At 36.8% G+C, this 21,416-nt stretch overlaps 1 protein-coding gene across 15 annotated transcripts in view; it reads left to right on the top strand.

Moving 5' to 3' along the window:
• The window catches only part of QKI (QKI, KH domain containing RNA binding), a 160,406-nt gene that overhangs the window by 23,385 nt on the left and 115,605 nt on the right, over positions 1–21,416 (top strand). For all 15 annotated transcript variants that reach the window (XR_010830320.1, XR_010830319.1, XM_066994140.1 and 12 more), the window contains exon 2: positions 14,054–14,196. Coding sequence is in view for 13 of the 15 variants with exons in the window: in XM_066994140.1 (XP_066850241.1) it covers positions 14,054–14,196 (143 nt within the window). In the remaining 2 variants the exon portion in view is untranslated. The remainder of the gene's footprint in view (positions 1–14,053; positions 14,197–21,416) is intronic.

Genomic DNA, 21,416 nt, shown 5'->3' with positions numbered 1-21,416 from the left:
TATCTTATTGATGTGTCTTAAGGCAGGGCCTAAATATCTGATAATTAAAATAATCGTTAATAGTAACAATCGTGGTTTTGAATTCTGAAGAATGATTTCAATAAATTGACGGCATTTTTTCCAATTTTTTTTTGAGTCAGGATTATATGAGAATATTGTCATAGGTCTCAGGACAGATAAATTATTCTAAAAAGTCAACGGTAATTTGTCAAGAAATATTCTTCACTTCTCTGGAGAGAGTGCAGTTAATGCCTTTGAGGAAAGATTGTGGGTTTTGTTTAGCTCGGTTTTAGCTGATTGCTGTTGTAACAGCCTACGTAACTACACGACTACACCACCTAGAATCTTGTGGCAAAGGACACGATGCAGCTGTGAAGTGGTGCACTTTATGAAAATATCGTCAGGGTAGTTCTGACTTGTACTGGCCAAAATACAGAGAGTGGCTTGGATTGGGGCTATCTCATCTACCAAGGCAGGATTTCAGTTTGCTCATCTGCCTAATGTGGGCCTGGTGTTGCATGCCAATCAGGTACTGTACGTAAGGCAGAAAAGAAGGATGCTCAGTAGGTGCAGTCTAGTCTACTTTATTCTGAATAGTAATATGGAATTAAAAGTAATATCACTAACCAAATGCTTATTACTGTTCACAGAGTAGTCAAGCCATGTGTAGCATCGTTATTAACGAAAGCTCTTTTACGATTGAAGGCAGTGAGCATGGCTCAGTCTATTGAAAGGAGAATCCACCTAATAATAATAGAGCAGGTAATGGAGTTTTTGAAAAGCGAGGAGCATCTGTTGATCACAAAAAAGGAGCAGAAAGATTCTGAATCTATCTGTACCTATGATAGTCAATGGGAGCTTGTGATAGCATAAAAAATGCTGCTCTTAAGGGAGGTTTCTTTTGTAGTTGAGCGTCACTTTCTCTTGAATCAAATTTTAAAAGATGGGGTAAGTATGTTTTGATATACCCAACCGCGGTTTGTGTTGAACATTCCATTTGCTATGTGGAATAAAAATATTTTTATAGTATCTTTATAGGGCAAATAACTAGTAAGTTTCAGTGCAGTAAGAGAAACTTAAGTAGCAATTTTTGTGTTTTTCACTTTGTGGGAGGTTGATGCTTTAGTGGTAGTTGATTCTCTTCATTAAAGTTTTGCTGGCTGTGCATGGTTAGAAAAAGTTAGTTGCCTTGCTGATTTCGTGCCTGCTGGTATTGTGTCAAGTCAGATGGCTGAACTAATGCACAGGACAAAAGGATGGATAACAGTAAGATTAGTATACTCATATGTCTCTTCGTTTTAACTCATGTTTGAGTCTGGAAAAATACTCAGGTTTAGTAAAAATGACAATTGCAAACATTGGCCTATTTTTATTTGTTTTTTAACCTTGAAGTTAGGCCTCGGTTCATGTAAGATTTAGTTTGGTTGTTGACAGGTTTCAGTTCCCTGGAGAGCCGTGTTTACATAGGTATATTTGTCTTGTAGAAGATTATTCAGGTGTATGCATTTGCAGTGAACACAAACACCCCCCCCCCCCCCCCTTTTAGGTTGATGAAAAATGAGCAGCTTTTCAAAGCTGACTGGTTATCTTAATCACTTCTTCAATGTGAAATTGAAGATGTTCAACAGTTGTAATAGGGGAACTCAGTGACATTTTTTTAGTAGTACTAGTTTCTTTATATACTACCTAGCATAAATACAAGCCTTTTTCTCATCCTTTTAATATCTTGGTTAAAGTATTTAGTCTTGCCATAATAATACTAACATTTTTCACTTGTTATACTTCTCATATGAAGTTCTGTCACTGATTGTGCTTGGATAATTAACTATAATTTGCAGTAAGGTAAAACTTTACCTATTAGCATACATAGTGTTTTTAATGGATTCGTTTTTAACACTGGTGCTTAAAATAAAAAGATGTTCAGTAGCATAAGCTTACATATGATAAGAGTGGGTCACAACAGTTTGATACAGAATTATTTTCTTCTTGGTGTGCAACCTGTCTGTTTTGGTGTAATTTAGACTGTGCAAGGAATTCCTTCCCCAGGCTATTCATCATATATTGTTAAACCAGAACGTGACCATTTTCAGTATATTTTTCCCATACACCGTTACTCATAACAGTGGGTCGTTCCAGAATCACATCTCTCAAATTCAGAGTATTTTTTCATTGATAAGCTTAACCTGTGGACAGTTTAAATTGTGTAATTTTATAGCAGATGTTGCTCTTTAAACTTCCATACTGGTGACAGCTATCAATGTATGGCAATGAGAAATCCTCTCCTGTTCATTTGTGTTTTTTTTCAAGCCAGCCTCTTTTCTTTTTCCTTGTATTTTTACGCTAATACCCTTCCATATCTTCCATATTGTTTTATACCAGAATTGTATAGGGCATTTTAATGGAGTTGTTCATGTAATTCTTCCATTCTGTTTGAAAACACCACACAGAGCTACATCAGTTAAGGTGCTTTGTGTTCTGCTGCTGTCATTGGTGTCTCCTGGCTGGTTTGCGATTGATTCATGTTTTCCTCCTGTCAGTTTCAAACAACGTTCTTTACTGGGGGGGACATTGTGTTTTTTTTTTTTTTCACAATGGTATTGTTACTCAGAGTGAGATTCCACTTTCACTAATTCATTTTTAGAGATTATTTACTTCATCCTTTATGACATTTTCTTTCAGCTTTGGTCAACCTCCTTTTATGTAGTTCTACTTTTAGCACAGCTGTTGTCACTTTATTTTAGGTTGTGCCTTCAAGAGCCTTTCCAGCAATTTAGCTAAATTCCGTGCAGTGTTGCATATGAAACTCAAATTAGCACTGCTCTGTTTTCTTCAGTACTCTCTCCTACAGACTGTGCTAGACTAACAAACTAACTTTGGTAAACTTCTATTATGCTTTAGACTTTTGCTCTGATACTTCAAATTTTTCAGCATTATCTGAAATCTGGCAGAGACTAACGTCTCTGACTGGAATATTCTTGAACTAAACTTTGGAGCCTTTTCCTGCATGAACTTAGCTTATTGTAATTCCAACTTGGTTTCCAGTTTTTGCTCCCTTTCCAACATTTATCTTTGACCTCTTCCATTCAGATTTTGCTAACAAGCTCTGTTACCTCATCCACGTCAGCTGTTTTGAAATCTAAGTTTAAACAAAATTTGTGGATCTTCTGTTTGTTCAAGGTTTATAACTTGATTTGATGGCAGTCTCCTTTGAAGTCTTTTCTACGTACTAAAGCCAAATTTTTAACAACTTAGACTTACCAATCAAGTTTTTCAAGAACCATTCAGTTTGTCACAAAAGAATACTTGGCTGCTGCTATACTAAGAGTTGATGTCTGCAAATTAAGCTTTGTAACTTAATAAATAGTACAAGATATGTTGGGCGTATATAATCTTCTACCACAGATGGGAAATACTTGATTTAGAGCTGTAGATTGGTCAGCTGAGGCATCAAATTTCTTTAAGTTGCATTGTTGCTTATGTATTTAGTTAATAAAGTCTTCCTGTGATTAAGTGGAGATTTTTGTTTATGTACTGCCTAACTCTGGGAAGTCTTCCAATTCTCAAAAGTTTGTTTGAAGTTACATCATGTATCTTGATAATGTCTTTAATATCAGAGCAGTGCAATAGTTAATGTATTTAATGTGGTAGATGACTAACTTGTTGATGTCAGTGTTAGCACTTGTCAACCAGAATTTTTTCCTTTCTTTTTATCTCATGATTAAGAGCCACGTTTTCATGTCAGCATAGGGCAGTGCAAGGCAAAACCATGTGATAGGGAGCAGCGTGTTTAAAAATCGAGATTGTTACTGTTGTACATGACCAGTTTAAAAAAAAAATGGAATGAGGAACTGGTCTGGCCTATGCAATTGGGGCAGATTCCAGTTGAAGTGATAGAAGCCATCAGGTCAGCAGCCTCTTAGGAAATAACGCTTTGCATATGCAGAGACATTGCATTTATAAATACTGGAAAAGCTTTGTTTTGATATGGTAGCAGGTTAGAATTAGAGATGTTCACTTTATAACTGAGTCATTTGCTCATTAGACATTTGCTTTTTCACTTCTTGGTGTTTCATATCGCAGTGTTAGGTCGGTTCCTCATTTAGTAACTATTGGTCTCAGTTTCTAGTTATCACAGGTACGAAAACTTAGTGCCAAAATCCATGGTGATAAAAGCTCTTCATCGGCATCTTAATGGCAGTGTAGTGTAACTTTTTTTTATAAAGAATGCATAATTATAATTAATTCTTCACGACTAATTAGCTAATGCTGACTATGCTTTTTTACTCGCTGATAAAGAATTATGGACCAGGTAGGTAACTCTTGATGTATGAGGTGGTCACTATGCGCATATATTGTGGAACATCACCTTTTATGACAAGGAGAAGACAAAGTTCTGTGAAAAATTAACATGGGATTTGCATCTTTGTTTTCCAGCAACTCTTCGATTCTTTCTATTAGTGACAGTGTTTTATGTTCCGTCGGATTGCCTTTGTATGTGGAGGATGTGGGAAGTTTTGGCTTTAATAAAACAGTTGGTGAAACAAGAAGATTCCTGTGACTTTACAGTGTTAGAAGAGTTGATTGGTTTTGGGTGGTCAGAGAAGTAAAAAACAAACAAAAAAAAACACTCACCCCCTTCATACAAAAGACAAAGAATGCATTAGCAATTGGAGTGGTTTTTTTTTTTTGTAGTTGTGGAAAGTGGTTGTGGTTGCTTGCCAAAAGATCGACAGAATAACCTACATGGCCTTTCTGTTCTCTGAAAAACGGTCAGTGTCAGGATGCACTTTGGAAAGCAGGAAGGAATGTAATGGTGCTGCTACCCAGTTCTTTCCAATAGCTGTTGTTAGTAGCTTTCATTGCTTGACTTCCTCTCAGCTCAAGTACAAACAAAACTGGCATTTAAGTAACTCCATCAGAATCCTAGTTCTTCTCCACTGGATTCAAAACTGATTATTTTTAAGGGTCTAAAGCAGGAATTAATTTAAATTAGTTCGTTTAGCTTTTAAGGTTGTGAAATAGCATCTTGCCTTCCAGGTACTCCTTGCACATACTCATGGGATAGGTTAGTGTGTGGGATTTCTGTGCTGATACATAGAGCAGGTTACGATGAGGATTAGCCTTTTGTTTTCTGAAGTGCTTGGTATGCTTTCTGAGTGAGCACAGGTCTTTATCCTGGAGAGCATCCCATTCCGTAGTCACTCAAGATAAATACAATTTATTTAATTTGCTGAAGATATCTATAGAAATGGGTCAGCAATTGGTTTTGCTGTGAATGGGAAGGTTTGAATGTAGAGGATGTGGAACAGTGTTTCAAGGGCAGTGTGTCTTCTGTTAGACAGTCTCAGGGAAGAGGAGCTCCATTGTAGACCTTTCAATCTGTATTGCTCACAAAGAGCGATTTCAAAAACAGTAAACCAGGGTAAAGATTTTTTGTTGTCTAGAAAATACCTATCTGGTGAACTAAAAACATGGAAATGTCCATTTGAGCTGATATTGTTTAGCTGTTTTTTTTAAATGGCAACAAATATCACTTATTTAAATCCCATGGTGTGGATGGCTCCTTTCTTCTGTTCATGATTAGTAGATTGTGTTACTGCTGATTCTCCTGCATCAGAGGCATCTGAGTTGTTAATAATTGTGGTTAGTGAGCATTTGATTCCAACTAATGGCTGGGAGGGGCAGGGGGAAACCAGAATAAATGTGGCAGTGTGGTGTATGCATAACCACGCTACTTGTAATTAACTATTTGGGCAACTTGCTGTAAAGGGAACTAGCGTAGTGTTTTGTAATAATTAAGCCTGATATTAATGTGATCATCTAGATCCACTTCAAAGGTCGTGCTGTGCTGATGGACTTTACCTGTGGAAAAATTTTGGAAGGTGACAATGCTAATCTAACCCATGTTGTTAGGAAATTTCCCAACAGGCAGAATGGTCTATGCTCACGTACTCTGAGGTGCTGTGTAAGCTTGGTCTAATAGTGCTGACGCTTAACAAAAAGATGAGTGTTCTGGATTCATTTTCCTGATTTTTTTTTTAATGCTGACTTTTGAAAGAAAGACTGAATTTCTCTGACTCTTAGAAGTTTATTTTAGATGTACTATTTTCTATCTTTGAGAATCTTTCAGTTCTGCAAAGGTACTCGTTGGTTGGGTGGGTAGTGTACATCAGCTGATAGACGACGTTAGTTGAAGATGGCAAGCGGTCTGCCAAAAGGCTCACTTAACTCTCCAGTTAGGAACTTTTAAATCAAATTTGATGTTGTTAAAGATACTTATTTTTTGGAGCACAGTAGTGGTACATGAGGAGACAGAGGACTTCACCTCAAATATATAGCTTTTAGAGTTTACCAAGAAAAGGAGGAGACTAAATTTGGTCTGTCTTATTTTATTTTCTAAAGTTTGTATTGTGTTGAATAACATACATGCAAATTTTAGGAAGTGGCAACAGGTGCATAAGACTGTTCTAAATTTTCTAGTTTATGTCAGTGTCCAACATCATGCTCTAAAACAAAACTGCTGATGTATGAAAGTTTGTCAGAAGTGGACTGTTTTCTGCAAAGGCGTCTGTTTTCTCAGCTTTGGTGCTTCTTGATCATGTTTCTCTAAATCTTCAGTTTTCCTTTGTATTAGTTTCTGAAAGAAAGGCAAGAATCTTGTTTCCCTAATGCTCAGGCATTTCTCTGATAAATAGCAGTGGGTGAGTAGAGTAAATGCTTGTGCCAACATTTTAGTCTCTGTACTGATGATGCATGTTGGGTGCAGGTCCATGTGGCACAACATTAAAAATTACTTGGTTCTTTGCTAGTGCTGCTGTTTCTGCTACATCAGCAGTAGCAGCAAACAGCAGTACTGCTAGCAGTGAAGACTGTTAAAATTGTGATGAATAAAAACAACTATTTCTTTGCCAAGTAAGCGTATTAAAGCTGCTAGATTAGAAAACACGAGTTGTGATGTTCCACCAATAATAAAGCACTTAAAAGCTTTCTTTTGACATTTATACAAAGAGAAAAGATGAGCATGCTCTATTTGCTTTTGAAATCAGTTTGATGCAAACCTTACAGCTGCCCAAAACAGAGTTTTGCAGGTTCTTCTAGCAAAAGAAATGAGTGAATTTTGATACTGAGGCTACTGACAAATTGTTGAAAGTGCTGACCACTTACTGTTGGAGTGACAGTTTAATCATCAAAAAAGTACTGCTAGATTGAGCTCAGAGGAACAAAGGAGAAGAAATTAGAGTTTTGACAAGGCATTAAAGGATGAGTTGAAATCTGAAATGCAAATGTGTGTGTGTGTGTGTGTGAGAGAGAGACTGCTGCAGGACTGTCCTATGCCATGTTCTCAGTGGCAATGCCCAGAATTTACAGGTTGTTCTTCAGCTCCTTTGAGATGAGGTGCTGGTGAACCTAGTGTGCAAATGGAATAGTGTCGCCTTTTTTTTGGCTCTTTTTCTAATTTTGCATAATAAGTTGTACTTACATTTGCTATGTGCTGTGTCAGCAAAGGAGTGGAGAACATTACCACGCTTGTCATCTTGTAGTTTGCAGCATCAGAACACTTTCAAGTCCATCTGTCTTTAGAAAATTTTCAGTGAGAGCAGAATATGATAGTTATATACTCTGTTTTTAGCTAAACTATTTCAGGTGCTTTGTTTGCAGTATTATTGGATACTGCTTGAAATAAGCAGTTTGTTTTAGGGGGCTAATTGAAAGTTAATTGGTTTCAAAAATAAAGGCATCTAGTTGCATCTATTTTATGGGTAGAGCTTTAATGGAACGTTATGGAATGGGTTGTCTGCCATGATAAACCCTGGATCCAAATTCACTGAATTTGGATATTCCTAAAAGCTAATCTGTACGTTTGAATGTTTGTAACACTTTTGGGGACCTATCTGATTGAAAAAGAATTGGAAAAATGTATTGTTTAAATACCTTTTCAATTTCTGAACTGATGATCCAGCAGCAGTTAGGTGCAGTAAAACTACTTTCCAAAAACGTTAACTTTTTGCGCACATCTGATTTTCACGTTAAAAAATAATTAATTTTTGGTAGGAAAGAATGAGAAGGAATGTGAATCAGTTGTTTTCCCAGCCTGACCTCTCTGCTCAATGAATGCAGATCAGCACATGAATTTGGGGGAACTATTGAGGTGCTCTCTGGTAGCTTTCAGAATTTTTAATCTTTCACAAAAATTACTGTGGAAATACTGAAAGCATCGTTTGCATTTTGTTCTTAGTGTCGTGGTCTGTAAGAACCAAATTAGCTGTAAGAACGATATTTTCCTGTCTAACGACAAAATTATGCTGTGCTTCAAAGTTTGGTGGCATTGATATGTTAGGCATAACTTGATTTCTGTGAGCAGATGCAAACCTGAAACTGAACGTTCTACGCATCACTAAGATCCAAGAACCTTATACATTTTTAGCCATATAAACATAGCTTTTTTTCTCACTGTTCTTTTTAAAGATTTAACTTCTTAAAATTTGCTCGTATCTTGTTTTATGTGAAACTATAGCTAATGATTGAGAATCTTCAAGTCTGTGGAGCTTTGGTTCTTCAGGAATGTATGGTGATTTGAGTCAGTAGATGGTGAATATTTTGATTACTTCTGGATCTCCTGTTGACTGTGGCTAGTGGTTTGTTCCACACCCATTTGCTTTGCATTGTAAAAATTGAGAATGACAGAAGTGACTCTTCCATGACAGAAATGTTAAATTGTGTGTGCAATAAAGGCTTATGTTGTGTTAGACTTAGAAAAAGGATGGTAGGCTGAGAGCTGCATTGATTTAGTTGTCTAAATGGCTGTAGCTGAACTGAGTGAATTGTTAACCTCAGAGTATTTGTTTCAGTTCTTCAAATTCTAGTTTAAACTCCAGTGAGGAATTTGTTTAAGAACAGTGTAGGTCTGATTTTTTTTCAAAATATAAAGCTTTGTAATTTAGAAGAAGTCCTCATAATGGAAAATTCCATGGCTGTAGGCACTGCAGGTAAGGGTGGTTTGAAACTCAGAAATGGATGTGAGAAGAAGCTGAACCTTTTCAGTGTTTTTCTCTCGGAATCTGCTTGCTAAGTGGTTGAAGTTAACCAATTTTACTTAGCAGTGCAACAGTCTGAAACACCTGTGTGGTCTCCTTTACTCAAAGGGAATGATCATTGACAGCTGAGAAGCAGTAACTTATCAGTGGCTTTTAATGTGATGACAAACATTCAGCTGAATGCAGTCCTTGGTGTGCTCAAGAGCAGGAAGAAACGTTTGTCATTAAGTATCATGAAGTCCAACAAGTATGCACCTGTAGACAAATAGAGTTGGTTTAAACAGTGGGTCCTGCCTTGGGTCACATCTTAGGTATTAGAGAGTGAAAAATGCTATTGGTAAATCAGAGAGAGAAAAGATTGCTTGTAGTTTTCAGGGACATAGGGAAAAATGTTTTTCTGGGTCAGAACATGTCATTGCCACCATAGGTGACTATGTCATGCCATATTAAGGTGGAACAACGTAATTATATTGAAACCAGTTTCTTTTTCTGAGCCTATTCCTCCACTGTCCTGCTGTGAGCAAGACAAATCTGTCATTTACTGCTGAACTCAAGTCACTTCAAAAGTACAAAAAAGACTGTTGTTAAAGGTTAATAATGTGGATTTTGCAATTCTTCATCAGAGGTCTTGCTTGCAGTAGAGATGGGTACTTAAATCTTTTCAAAGGGAGGCGTAGTTCTGCATTTGTAGAGCTTACGGTTTCTGGAGGTATGGTGAAGCTGCTTTTTTTTAGCCATATCTACTGTTATAATTAAGTATCTCTCCTTACTAACTCACTTAAGTCCCTAGAGTGTTATAGAACATAATTACCACTATGGTTTTAAGATAGAGATAAAGTAGTTAGAATTGTGCTTAGATATTGACTTTGAAAATAAAGCCTGCCTTATTTTTGAATCAGTTGGCTTCCTGTGAGATACCCTGGTGCAAGAATTTGTAAAGAATTGTAAACATGGAGAAGCCAAAGCCTTGCATGTAAACTTCTGAAGTGCGATGCCATGAGACACGTGCCAAAGAAGCTTTTGAGACGGGAAGATGAGATTTCTGTTTGGTAGTGTGTAAGAAGTGACGTGAAATCTAGATAAAAAGCTGTTTACTTGAGTTCCTTTTATTTTTTCTTTGATTTGTGGTTGAACTGATAAAAAATGAGAAGTAGTGCTGTGTGGATGTGACCTTCCTACTTGTGTAGTCTTCCTGTCCTCAGATTTTTAAGTATTTCAGAACAGAGTGAAACTGATACTAGATAGGGGTAAAAGGGGAGCTTGGAGCGTTTCTGACGTGCTGCCGATGAGTGGTGTGGAACCTTCCTGTGCTTCCAACAGACTCTTGTCGGAGGTGCTGAAAATATAGGAGTAAAGCGGGCAGTAGAACTGCTTACAGTGACTGGCAACGTTGCAAGAGAGTCAAAAGCCTATGTAAAGCTTCTGTTTGGTTTAATGAAGAAGATGATCATATAATCAGAATTCTATACTTTGAGAATGGGCGCGAAGGCTGTTAGGGTAAGAGGCTTGATTAAACAAGAAGCAGGTATACGATAGGTCTGCTGTTAGTCATAAAGAGGGGGAAGTCTCAAAGATGTGTGAAAGGATTCAGCAGAGTTTAGAAGAACCCACATGCAATGTGGGGCAGCTAAATAACTTCCAGCGCTGGGTATTTGTGAGAGTGCTTGTGATAGGCTGGACTAACACGTTAGGTGGAAAATAGGTTGCATTTTGTTCATAGTGAAAACCAGTGATGTGAAGGAAATCAGCAGAATGAGAGAGAATGGGTGAGCATGAGCTTATAATTTAAGCAGTAGTCCTTTGTTTCTTCCAAATACCAGATAAATGAAAGGAGGCTACCAGACAACGGCCTCACAAAAGTGCAGTTCAGAGAACTGATCAGCAGTTGAAGAAAAAGTGGAAAACATTTGATGTTGTTTTACCTATTGCTCCTGAATATCTTTCCTGAAATCTTAGTAAAAGTATCTGAGGCAAGAGTGAAGACAAGATGTCAAGGAGAGGAAACCATAGCCTGTGGTGGCAATGCTGAATTGATGCAGCTGACTATCCCTGTCCTGGTGTTTGTTAGTATTTGCAATGGCTTGAACGTGGGGGAAGAAGACAAACCTAGCTATGCAAAGAAAACAAAATTTCAGGTGCCTGGTCCTGTAGTGGAGTAGAAAATCCTGCACTGGTAGGTGTATTAGCTGTATGTAACACATGAGGCATGATAGATGGGTTGGGATTCACAAAAGCCAGAGTTTGGTGGTAGTCCTCAGGTCAGCTCGTCAGACTGCCTGGGTGTGTTCTGAATGGCTGGATCTTGTCTGCCACAGCTGTGATGGGAAAAATTAAAGTACATGTTCTTATGCAAATGAGAATATCTAATGTTAGTGCTTATATTGTATATGAATGATACAATTTAAAATGAAATCACAGAATCATAAAATCACAGAATTGTTTGGGTTGGAAGGGACCTTGAAGACCATCAGTTCCAACCCCCCTGCCATGGACAGGGACACCTCCCACCAGACCAGGTTGCCCAAAGCCCTATCCAGCCTGGCCTTGAACACCTCCAGGGATGGGGCACCCACAGCTTCTCTGGGCAGCCTGTGCCAGGGCCTCACCACCCTCTGAGTGAAAAACTTCCTCCTAATATCTAATCTAAACCTGCCTTTTTTTTTTTAGATTAAAGCCATTCCCCCTTGTCCTATCCCTACACATCCTGACAAAGAGTCCCTCCCCAGCTTTCCTGTAGGCCCCCTTTAGCTACTGGAAGGCTACAGTAAGATCTCCCCAGGGCCTTCTCTTCTCCAGGCTGAACAACCCCAATGTCCTCAGCCCCTCTTCATAGGTGAGGTGCTCCAACCTTGATCATCTTCGTGGCCCTCCTCTGGATTTGTTCTAATACATCCATGTCTATCTCGTGCTGGTGGCCCCAGAGCTGAACGCCAGGGCTCCAGGTGGGGTCTCGAGAGTTGAGCAGAGGGTTCAATCACTTCCCTTGCCATGCTGGCCACACTTCGTTTGATGTAGCCCAGGGTATGGTTGGCTTTCTGTGCTGCAGGCACACAGTGCTGGCTCATGTGGAGCTTCTCATCAACCAATATTCAGTGCAACTACTCTGTAGCTGCCAAATATAAATAAAAACGACCGTGTTGCTGCTTACACTTCAAAACTTAGGCAGACAGCCTAGCCCGTTCCAGTGTAGTGTAAATTAATGGAAAATCTGAAGAGAATGGAAAGGAAACTGAGTCTGCCAAAAGATAATAATATTTGTTCAAAGAGATGTGCTAAAGAATTTCTTTATATACTGAAGCCAGTATAAATACTGCTTGGAGTTTTGAGGGTTTTGTGCCTGTTGCCAAAATTGTCAGTGCAGAAGAAGCTGTGGATTTTTCCTTGAGCTATGATTATGTGATGATGAAATTTGTGTTCTCCATTCTAAACAGGTGTTAACCACCAAATCATTATACAGTGTACATGATTGAGTATGTCAGTTTCCAGTGGAGAAACAACTTCTTCTTGAATATGCAGAGTACGTTTGTTAGAATTAATTCAGAATAATTTGGTTGAAAGCTAGGTCTGCGGCATATGAGAAATTCATTTGTCATTTCTCAGGCCCCCCTGCCTCTCCTCTCCTGGCTCCTCAAGTGGTGGAATCTCAGCTATAAATCATTTGGCAGGAAAACTTGATTATGAAACAGAAATTCTTTTAATCTTTTGTTTGCTGCTAGAGTTTAAAGTGCCTTCTCATTTCTGTGGCTTCATGTGATCAGATTAAAACAAAATTTCTTTTTCTTTTCAGTTTTATTTTAATTCTGAACATTTTGTAAGCAGTTGTAATAATTTTGACTAAAAGAATGGAATTATTGATGTCTGGTTTTACTTTACAGCCCTCACTTTCATATGTCTTTTTTTTACTTTTTTTTTTAATTTTACTGCTTTTGAAGCAATGCCTGTTTAAATGTTAGCTTTCAGTTTGGAACTTGGGTAGTCCATCACTTCAAAGTAGTTCTTCAGTAATATTGGAATAAACCAAATGAGAATTTTTATACTAATGTGATTTAGTTATGAACTATTCCTTGTTTTATTCTTAGAGCAGTGATTTAAATTCTACTTTAACAGCTCTAGAAATGAAATCTAAGGTTGTAAAATGTACTTGGTTAAATAAGAGAAGACTGTGTCTGTTCTCAAATTAAGTTAAAATTCAGTGAAATTAACCCGAGTTTGAGCTAAATTATCTATTTTAACAATCTTGTTTATATCCACTCAACTGTATTTCGCTACATCTGTAGGCGTATGTAATACAGGTGCAATTGGTAGAAACAGTACTTAGAAATCAGTTTCTGACATTCCCTAGTGACGCTGAGGAGTTTTTAATTATTTTGTAATGAAGAAATGGGATTTTTTTTATGTCCTTACTTGTTTGCTTATATAGGCCCAGCTCTCTGATATCATTGTTCTCCACTTTTTCATCATCATACCAAGGGCAGCCAGTAGTTCTACTTGCTAGTTTGTTGTCACACTGTGTGCTCAGTAACTGCTTCCTTGAACTGGCGGATGCCTCATTGCTTACGTGCACTCTTGCGTTTCCAGATGCTATAGATGAGCTAGCAAGTATTACTGTATAGCTGCATTTTTTTTACTGTCAGATAAAGATTTTTCTCTGCCCATTCCTCCCCTTTCTCCCCCCCCCCCTTTTTCTTACTAGAGGCTTTAAAATAACAAATATACAAATCACTATTTTTATACACTTCTAAAATTGTGAACAATTTTGAGAGTTTTCAGGAGCTGCAGTTGACTTTTACTTGAATAGCTGAATTTCATAAACAGGGATGAATAGGCAGCAAATTTACAGACATGGATAAAACACTTAAGATGGCGGCTGCAATAAAAAATAGATTTTTTTGTTACAGTCATGCTCATTAAGAAAAGAATAAACTGTCTTTCTAATTTTTCCCATATCTTAAGATTGTCATGCTAGATTATAAACTGTTACTGTATTTAATACATAATATACGTTTTTCCCCCCACAGAAATTAGCAGAGTACGGAAAGACATGTATAACGACACATTAAATGGTAGTACGGAGAAGAGAAGTGCAGAATTACCAGATGCTGTGGGACCTATTGTACAGTTACAAGAGAAACTATATGTGCCTGTAAAAGAATATCCAGATGTAAGTATATCTTTTTAGTCCCTAAACTTATGTTTTGATCCTTGTGGTCTCTAAATGTAAATTTCCTGTGATGCCACCCTTGGATCACCCTGTATTGCTTTTGACGAGGTACCTCTTAAGGAAGCTGTATAGGTACTTCTTGGTGGCTTGATACATATTAAAGAACAAGGTGAGTGGTTGAAGATTATCTGGGTTATAATTCAACATTTAAGGTCTGAATTACCTTGTTTGTTCAGTACAGTCAGTTGTGACACACACTGTAGTGAGTTTTATGAGGAAAGTAGCTTTTGGGACAGTGTACTTTGCTCTTAGTATGTCTCTAAAAGTCAGTAGTAGCAGTGCCTTAGAGACCCATATGAAGTCTTTTAGAGATGGTGCTTACCATTTGTTCCGTACCTATGTAACCAGCTCTATTGCATATAGAAGTTTCTTTATCTCCCCCAGTGCCCCCTTTCCCTCCCCTTAAGTGAAACTGCTTGCCTACGTTCAGCTGTTACTCCCTCCCCTGGGTCAAGTGCTCTTTTGTACCTGTACCATTTTGAGGGAGAATGGTTTTGTTTAACTAGAAAGAAGTATTTGGAACTCTCCTGTCTGATTTCTTAAAACAGTTTGGAAAAACAGTCCCATCAAAATGTACCCCAACCATTTCCATTTATCACTGACAAGATAAGAAATCGTGTTACTCCTCCATCATAGAGGAATGCAGGGTTCAAATGAATCATTTGCACATTGAAATTGTATAAAGCCGAGGAAGGCACAGAACAGCAAAGAATGCAGGTAACGCATATTTCTGTGGCTTTTCTTTGTATGATTATTGGATTCAACTCCTCAAATTGGCCGTTATTATTTTAATGCTGCTTAGAATGTTACAAGTCTTTAAGTAAAACCTCGTGCCATAGTTCACTGAGGAAAAATAAGTACAGGTCACTACTCAGAACTAACATTTAGATAAATACCTCCTTTCCCTTTTCAGTCTTCACAAAGTTGTTCTGTTGCCTTTGAGATCAAATACCTGTACTAGGAAAAATGTTCAAAGAATTTGCATTGTCAGAGCGAAGTCTTTCTTCCCTTCCCTTTTTTATTCCTCAATATTAAATATATACATATGTGTATGTGCATATCCCCACCCATACTAAAAACACTGGTTCTTTTGGAACTCCTTGGAATTCTAGATCTTTAAGAGGAACTGTGTGATGTGATTGTTCTGTAAAGTAATCTGACCAGCTTTTTACTTAAATAACTGTATATGTCTTAGAGTTGTATTACTTTTTGGCTTTTTAAAACATAGCTTAGTTGTTGAAATCTTGTTGTTACATAACTTCACAATTCATCCGTTGTGAATAACTACCTTAGTTATCAGTTGCAGTTTTTACAGGACTTGATGCTTTCTGTACTAGGATCATGAGGTAGAAGGAAGAGAATTGGGTTTTATTTCCTGTAGCTATAATTAAGCTTCTCTTCCAGAAATCAAGGGTGCAGTAGCTCAGCACTTGGCTGACAGTTAATTATCAAATATAATGTAAATAAGGAGGGAAAAGTGAGTTTTTTAGTTACTGTCAAAGCACTTGTCTAATGTTGGGTGTAGGATTTCTTGATTCTAGCTACTGCTAGCTCTTCGTGTGCCTTCAGAAGAAAGTCCTTGAAGCTGTCGCAATTTTATTAATTTCTTGCAAATTAAGAAGTCAGTGCTATATATACATGTGGCATGCAGTAAAAAGGTGGTTGGCTCTTGTGAGATAATGTGAAACGTTTGGTAGAAAATGTGCAACTTTTGTCGCTACTTTTTGGCTTGTCACTCTAAAAGTATTTAAACTAGTTTAAATATTCTGATGTTTTTGAGCTTGTTTCTGACTGTCTTTTAAACCAGGAAAAGAACAGTAAGTTTTGGGTTATGAAGAGAGACCTGTCAAGGTTATTTTGACCCTTTGGACAATCCTCTGCTTGAAGAAAGAAATTCTTTGTTCATCGAAGCACTGCTTATTTCACTCATGGTGGCATCAATGAGTAAAACTCTCCCCAGCCATGCTAGGTATCATTAGGGGCTGTTAGCCTATCACTTTCACTTCTTAGGAGTAGAATGTGCTTTTTTTTTTTTGTGGGTTTTGAGTGTCGTAGTACTCAGCAATTTGGACTTGAGTGGGGAGTCAGGCCCAGCATTTTTTCTGTGTTCCTGTCTACCTGTTTTCCATATTGGTTTCTGGCTACTCAGAATGGGATCTGTGCAGCCTCAAAAATTAGTTAAGCAACTAGAATATGCCACTATGTACAAGAACAGTTGTTAACCCCTTTCTAACATCCTTTCTGCAAGTTAGAAATAAAATACCCTTCTTTGCATTCAGGTTAGTAATGTTCAGAAGGTCTGGAGTATGATGATTCCAACTTGTCTTAAAGAATGTGAAATTCACTTGTAAAGATAATTTCACTGATGGCAATTCTAATAGCACAGTGTTACTTTAAAATTTACTCATATCTAGCAAATGCTTTAGTTGTGATTGGATACAGGAAAGACATGCTGTACAGACTATCAGAGTGAGTTTGTCCGATTAAATCCAGTTAATTTTTTTCTGGTGCTATCATTCTCTTGCAATTGATGATTTTTTTATTCCTTATCAAGACATAAAGATGGATAACCCTAAAGGTTATTAGAAGAGTGAAGAGAAACTGTTTTCTGATGTAATTGAGTGATCTTTTTTTTTAAACAGAGGCCAAAATAGACATCAGTAAACTCTTGTGGTGCTCTAATAAAACTCTATTCTGGTAAATGCTTTTAACTTATTTTAAGCATCTAGTTTAGTTGTCTGTAGTGGATACTGAATAAGTGCTGTAGTGTAATTTTGTACACACAATCCTAAATTAACCATGTTGCATAAAAGTAATGGTCTGCCATCAGTTTAAACATGTGCATATGTTATATGCATTTCATATCTATAAACATACAACTATATATGTGTAAAAGATGAAACAGCAAATTTTCATAGCCTCTATTACTTTGATGCTGCTATACAGCTGTTTGAGTATGTACGCAGAGGAAGCATTACATAAACTTGAATTATGTAGCTAAAATAGGTATATGATCCACTAAAGTCTCTTAATAATTTGATTTTTTGAGGATTTTTCATTCTAGCTTTCAGTCTAAGACCATAGTTGATGCAAAGTTAAAATTTCCAAAATAAATGGTTGTCTGAAACAACCAGCGTTTTTTAAATGCCTCTGCATTTTTACTTCTGTACTAGTACTTGAAGGACATGCAAAAACCTTACTAAAAATAGCTAATTTTCTTTTGTATGTCATGTTGATGAGGAGGAGTTTTCCGTGATATAATAAGAGCCGAGTTGCGTAACTGGCGTGATCTGCTTTCAGGCTTGTTATTTTCAGTGCATGCCACAGTAATGAAGCTGCATATATTATTTTGTATATATTGTTTTTTCTTGCATCCTTGGCAAGTGTTTGATCTTTATGGAAATTTTAGTTTTAAAACTGAGATTTGAGCTATGTAGCTTTTCTGAACCATTTGTGTGCTCCAGAAATGTGTGAGAAATTGTGTACAATGCACCTGGAAGATTAGATTCTGTTAGTTGTCCATAATTTGCCCTTCAGTTAGAAATGTGTTCTGTCTACAATTAAATGTTTGTATCTTAATTTAACTCTTTGGTGTTATAGTTTCAAGGCATTTCTAATTCATGGAAAAATATATTCCATCAGAACTTTAAAGAAGAAAAATGTTAGGAAAATTATCAAGCTCTTAGCATAAGCGCCATCCTGCTTCCATTTTGTTTGTGGGTGAATAGTTAATACTGTCTTCAGTATTTCTTACGCTTCAGATAAATGATTCCTTTTCTTGAATTTCCCTAAAGAGCTGAGACTAAACTTTGCCTGATATCAATTTAAACAGTTTTTGGAATTAGTACCCACAAATATTGGACTGAATAAATGTTTTTTGTATTATAATCATGGCTTTATTATTAGTAAGTGCCCTGTTAGCTCTGATTAATGTGAAATTCTCTGTTGGAACTCTTCTGTGCCTCTTCAGTATAAATGTAAGAACTCAGTAATTATCGCATCTGAAGTAGCATGTCCTTTGAGTATACTGAAGCTCAAAGGCCAGCAGTGATAAACAGCTTGTGCGTACTTTCTGACCATTTTAGTTAAAACTGTTTAATTAGTACAACAGAATGATGAACACAGGGATTCATTTTACTATGGGGAACTTACTGGCAAAACATTTAAATCCTTTTTCAATTTGGTAATATCGGAGTTTAATAGCATCCTTAATAATGGATTAGGAAAATGATAACATCCTCTTTATTTATTGTTCTGATTCTTTTACTTAAGCTCTTCACTCCCTAATGATAAACAGGGAAGGAGGCGAAAAAAGCTGGCCTTGTTTACCCGTGCAATAGGAAGGAAAGAGGGAATATAACTGTTCTTTCTAAATAAATTTGGTCTATAGAAGTAACCAGCAGGGCTTGAGGAAGATTTGGCAAAAGGTCAACTACTGATACAACCACCAAATTTATTTGAAGAAACTAAAATAGTTTGATTACTGATTTCCACTCCGAATGAGATATTTGGAACAATATTTCTTTACAAGTAGTAAGGGGGGAAAAAGTTGTTTTTGAGTTGGAACTTCGCATATTTATAAGAGGTTTTATGGTCTCTACTTGCAAGCGATAAGGAATAGATTCAGTGAGAGAAGGTCCCCTTTGTTTAGATGTTAGTGAAATGGAGATCTGCCTTAATAATTGTATGAAGGTTTTTCTCCCTCTGTACCTAATATTTTATTGGATATGTTTCCATTACTGACAATTTGATCCCCCCGTTGAAAGGTAACTTTAAGTCTTTGTACATACTGTTTTTTCAGTGGAATAAATGCCAAAAATTAGACTTCAGTCAAAATAGTTATTTAGTTAAAATAAATGAATCTCATTCAAATTGGGTAACTATGATGGTTGCAAGGGATGTTTCGAACTGAACTTTTTGAAGAACAACTTAAGACCTAGCCGTCAACTTCTATCATGCTTGTTTTAGCTTGCGCAGTGCCTTTCATTATGGCTGGTCTCTCAATTGTAATTGTCTCTATGGAGTTAGGCTTTCAATGGGCAATTTATTTGATCAGAGCTGTCATCTTAATACCCTCTTTTGTTTGAATGTTCTAGAGTTCTGTGCTTCATCTGCATAAATATTTTTATTTCATGGACTGCAAAAATATTTGGGTGCTTTGCTTCATTTGGTCATCTGTTACAGCTTTTAACTTGTTTTGTTAGTTTGTCTATGGTTCCTATTTCTGAACTGTTTTCCCTCAGTACTTCTACATTTTTTATTTAGTATCACTTGCAAGACTAAAAATATGAATTGTGTGCAAATAGTTTAGTTCAGACAGTTCAGACCATAATGAAAGGTGGATTATGGTGCCAGGGAGATTTGTGCAATATTGATACTGTTTTTCATTGGGTTTTGTTCAATCTGTTCTTTCAGATGTTATCAGAGTAGAGAGAGGTTTTATACAGGGAGGAGGAAGTGCTTCAGAATGATGTTTTTGCTTGCTCTTGTGAATGTCAGGTACACTTGTGTATACCTGCAGAGCTTGTTGGTAGTTATTTTGTGAATTGACATCTTGTGTGCTTTAACTAGGATTGGGGAATGCAGTAAACATGGAAATACTCAGAGGAGCTAAAACCAAATTTTAAAGAACAAGGTAGAGCTGTGTTTAAAGTACATATGTGGATTTACTCTTTAGGCAGCAGAATCTCTAGTAGATGCACTCAATTCTGTTGCTTATTCCTAGAATAAGTCCACAAGCCTTTGGGGTGCATATTAACTAAAAAGTCATTTAAACAAGACCATGAACTATTTTCTTTTTTTTTAAGAGGTAGTACTTTTAAAAGTATATTTTACTAGTCAAGGAAAATTCTTAGTGTAAAGTTACATTTAGAGTATTCATTCTTACTTGAATTCAATCCATAATTTGACACAATTGTGTTTTTCTGTATTTGCATCTCATCAGTGTTGGTCAGTTGGCCTCTCTCCATGGTTCTTACTGAGTGGAAGATGGTACACAAATTCCAGCTTAAGGAGTAAGCTTTCTACTTAGGTGTTTGCTTTCTTCCTCTGTGTTTTGCTTTATATCCTAGGAACTGTTGTTTTGTTGTTTACTGTCTTTAGTTTTGAACATTTGGTTTTACAATAAAAAACAAATGCTACCTCAATAGATATTCCTGCATGGGAGACTGAGTTTATTTGTCTAGTAGGTATTCATCTCTTGGTGTATGTATCTACTCAATTTATTTACTTTCTTCTGTTTGTAAAGCCAGTAGTTGGACTTTGTTGTTTCAATTACTTTGGCATAACATTGGTGTACACTAATGTTTTCTGTTTTGTCAAGTCATTTCCTCCCCCAAGAACAGTGTAACAGTCTAATTCTGTGAAAGCTCCAATTTCCTTTTGAAACTTCCTGAACTTACTTGAAAAGTCTGTTATTTTTCTTCCACATGCAATATTTTAAAAAAAATAATGCTGTTTGATGGCAACAAATTTCTTTTCACACCTTGCTTACATTCATTTTAATTCTCATATTTGTAAAGTATTACACCCCCTGTCCATCCAGGAAGGCTGGATGTCCATCCAGTAGTCTTTGGTCATCCACCCAACATTTTGGTTAAAGTTGTTGAGGTTGGTTGACAGACTTTTTTTGAATGTTTTGTTTTTTATCCAGTGGCTTCTATTTCCTTAGGGTGCTGACATATACTTGATCAGTATATTTTAGGTATTTGTTTTTTAAACAGTCAAAACTTACTGACCTGAAAATTCAAGTTTGTCCTGAGTGTGAGCGTTATGACCTGTAGTATCAAAGGACCCTTTTTACCTTGTTTTACCTTGTTGTTAGTGGCAGAGGGACTGCTTCCTCTGGAAAGATGATCAGTAGAGTTGACTGAAAATTGTCTTAAATATGTAGCAGTTTCTCAGTTGTGTTGTCTCCCCCCACCCTAATCCCCAAATTGCAGTTGACCTGAGAAAGTGAGTGCCACATGAAATGGCTCTTAGTGTAGCAAATTTAGTATCGTGATTAGTGGAAAAGACAAATCAGTCTTCATTTAATGAGTACTGATGATAATGAATATTGTACTCAAATCAGCATATTAAACTTCTGGGTCATGTAGTTTAACATAATTTTTTTGAATTTTGTAGTTGGAAATCATTTGACTGGATTTGATTACATCACT

Source organism: Anser cygnoides, chromosome 3 (genome assembly GCF_040182565.1).
Source record: "Anser cygnoides isolate HZ-2024a breed goose chromosome 3, Taihu_goose_T2T_genome, whole genome shotgun sequence".
Lineage (NCBI taxonomy): Eukaryota > Metazoa > Chordata > Aves > Anseriformes > Anatidae > Anser > Anser cygnoides.
This window is presented reverse-complemented; position numbering and strand designations above follow the sequence as displayed.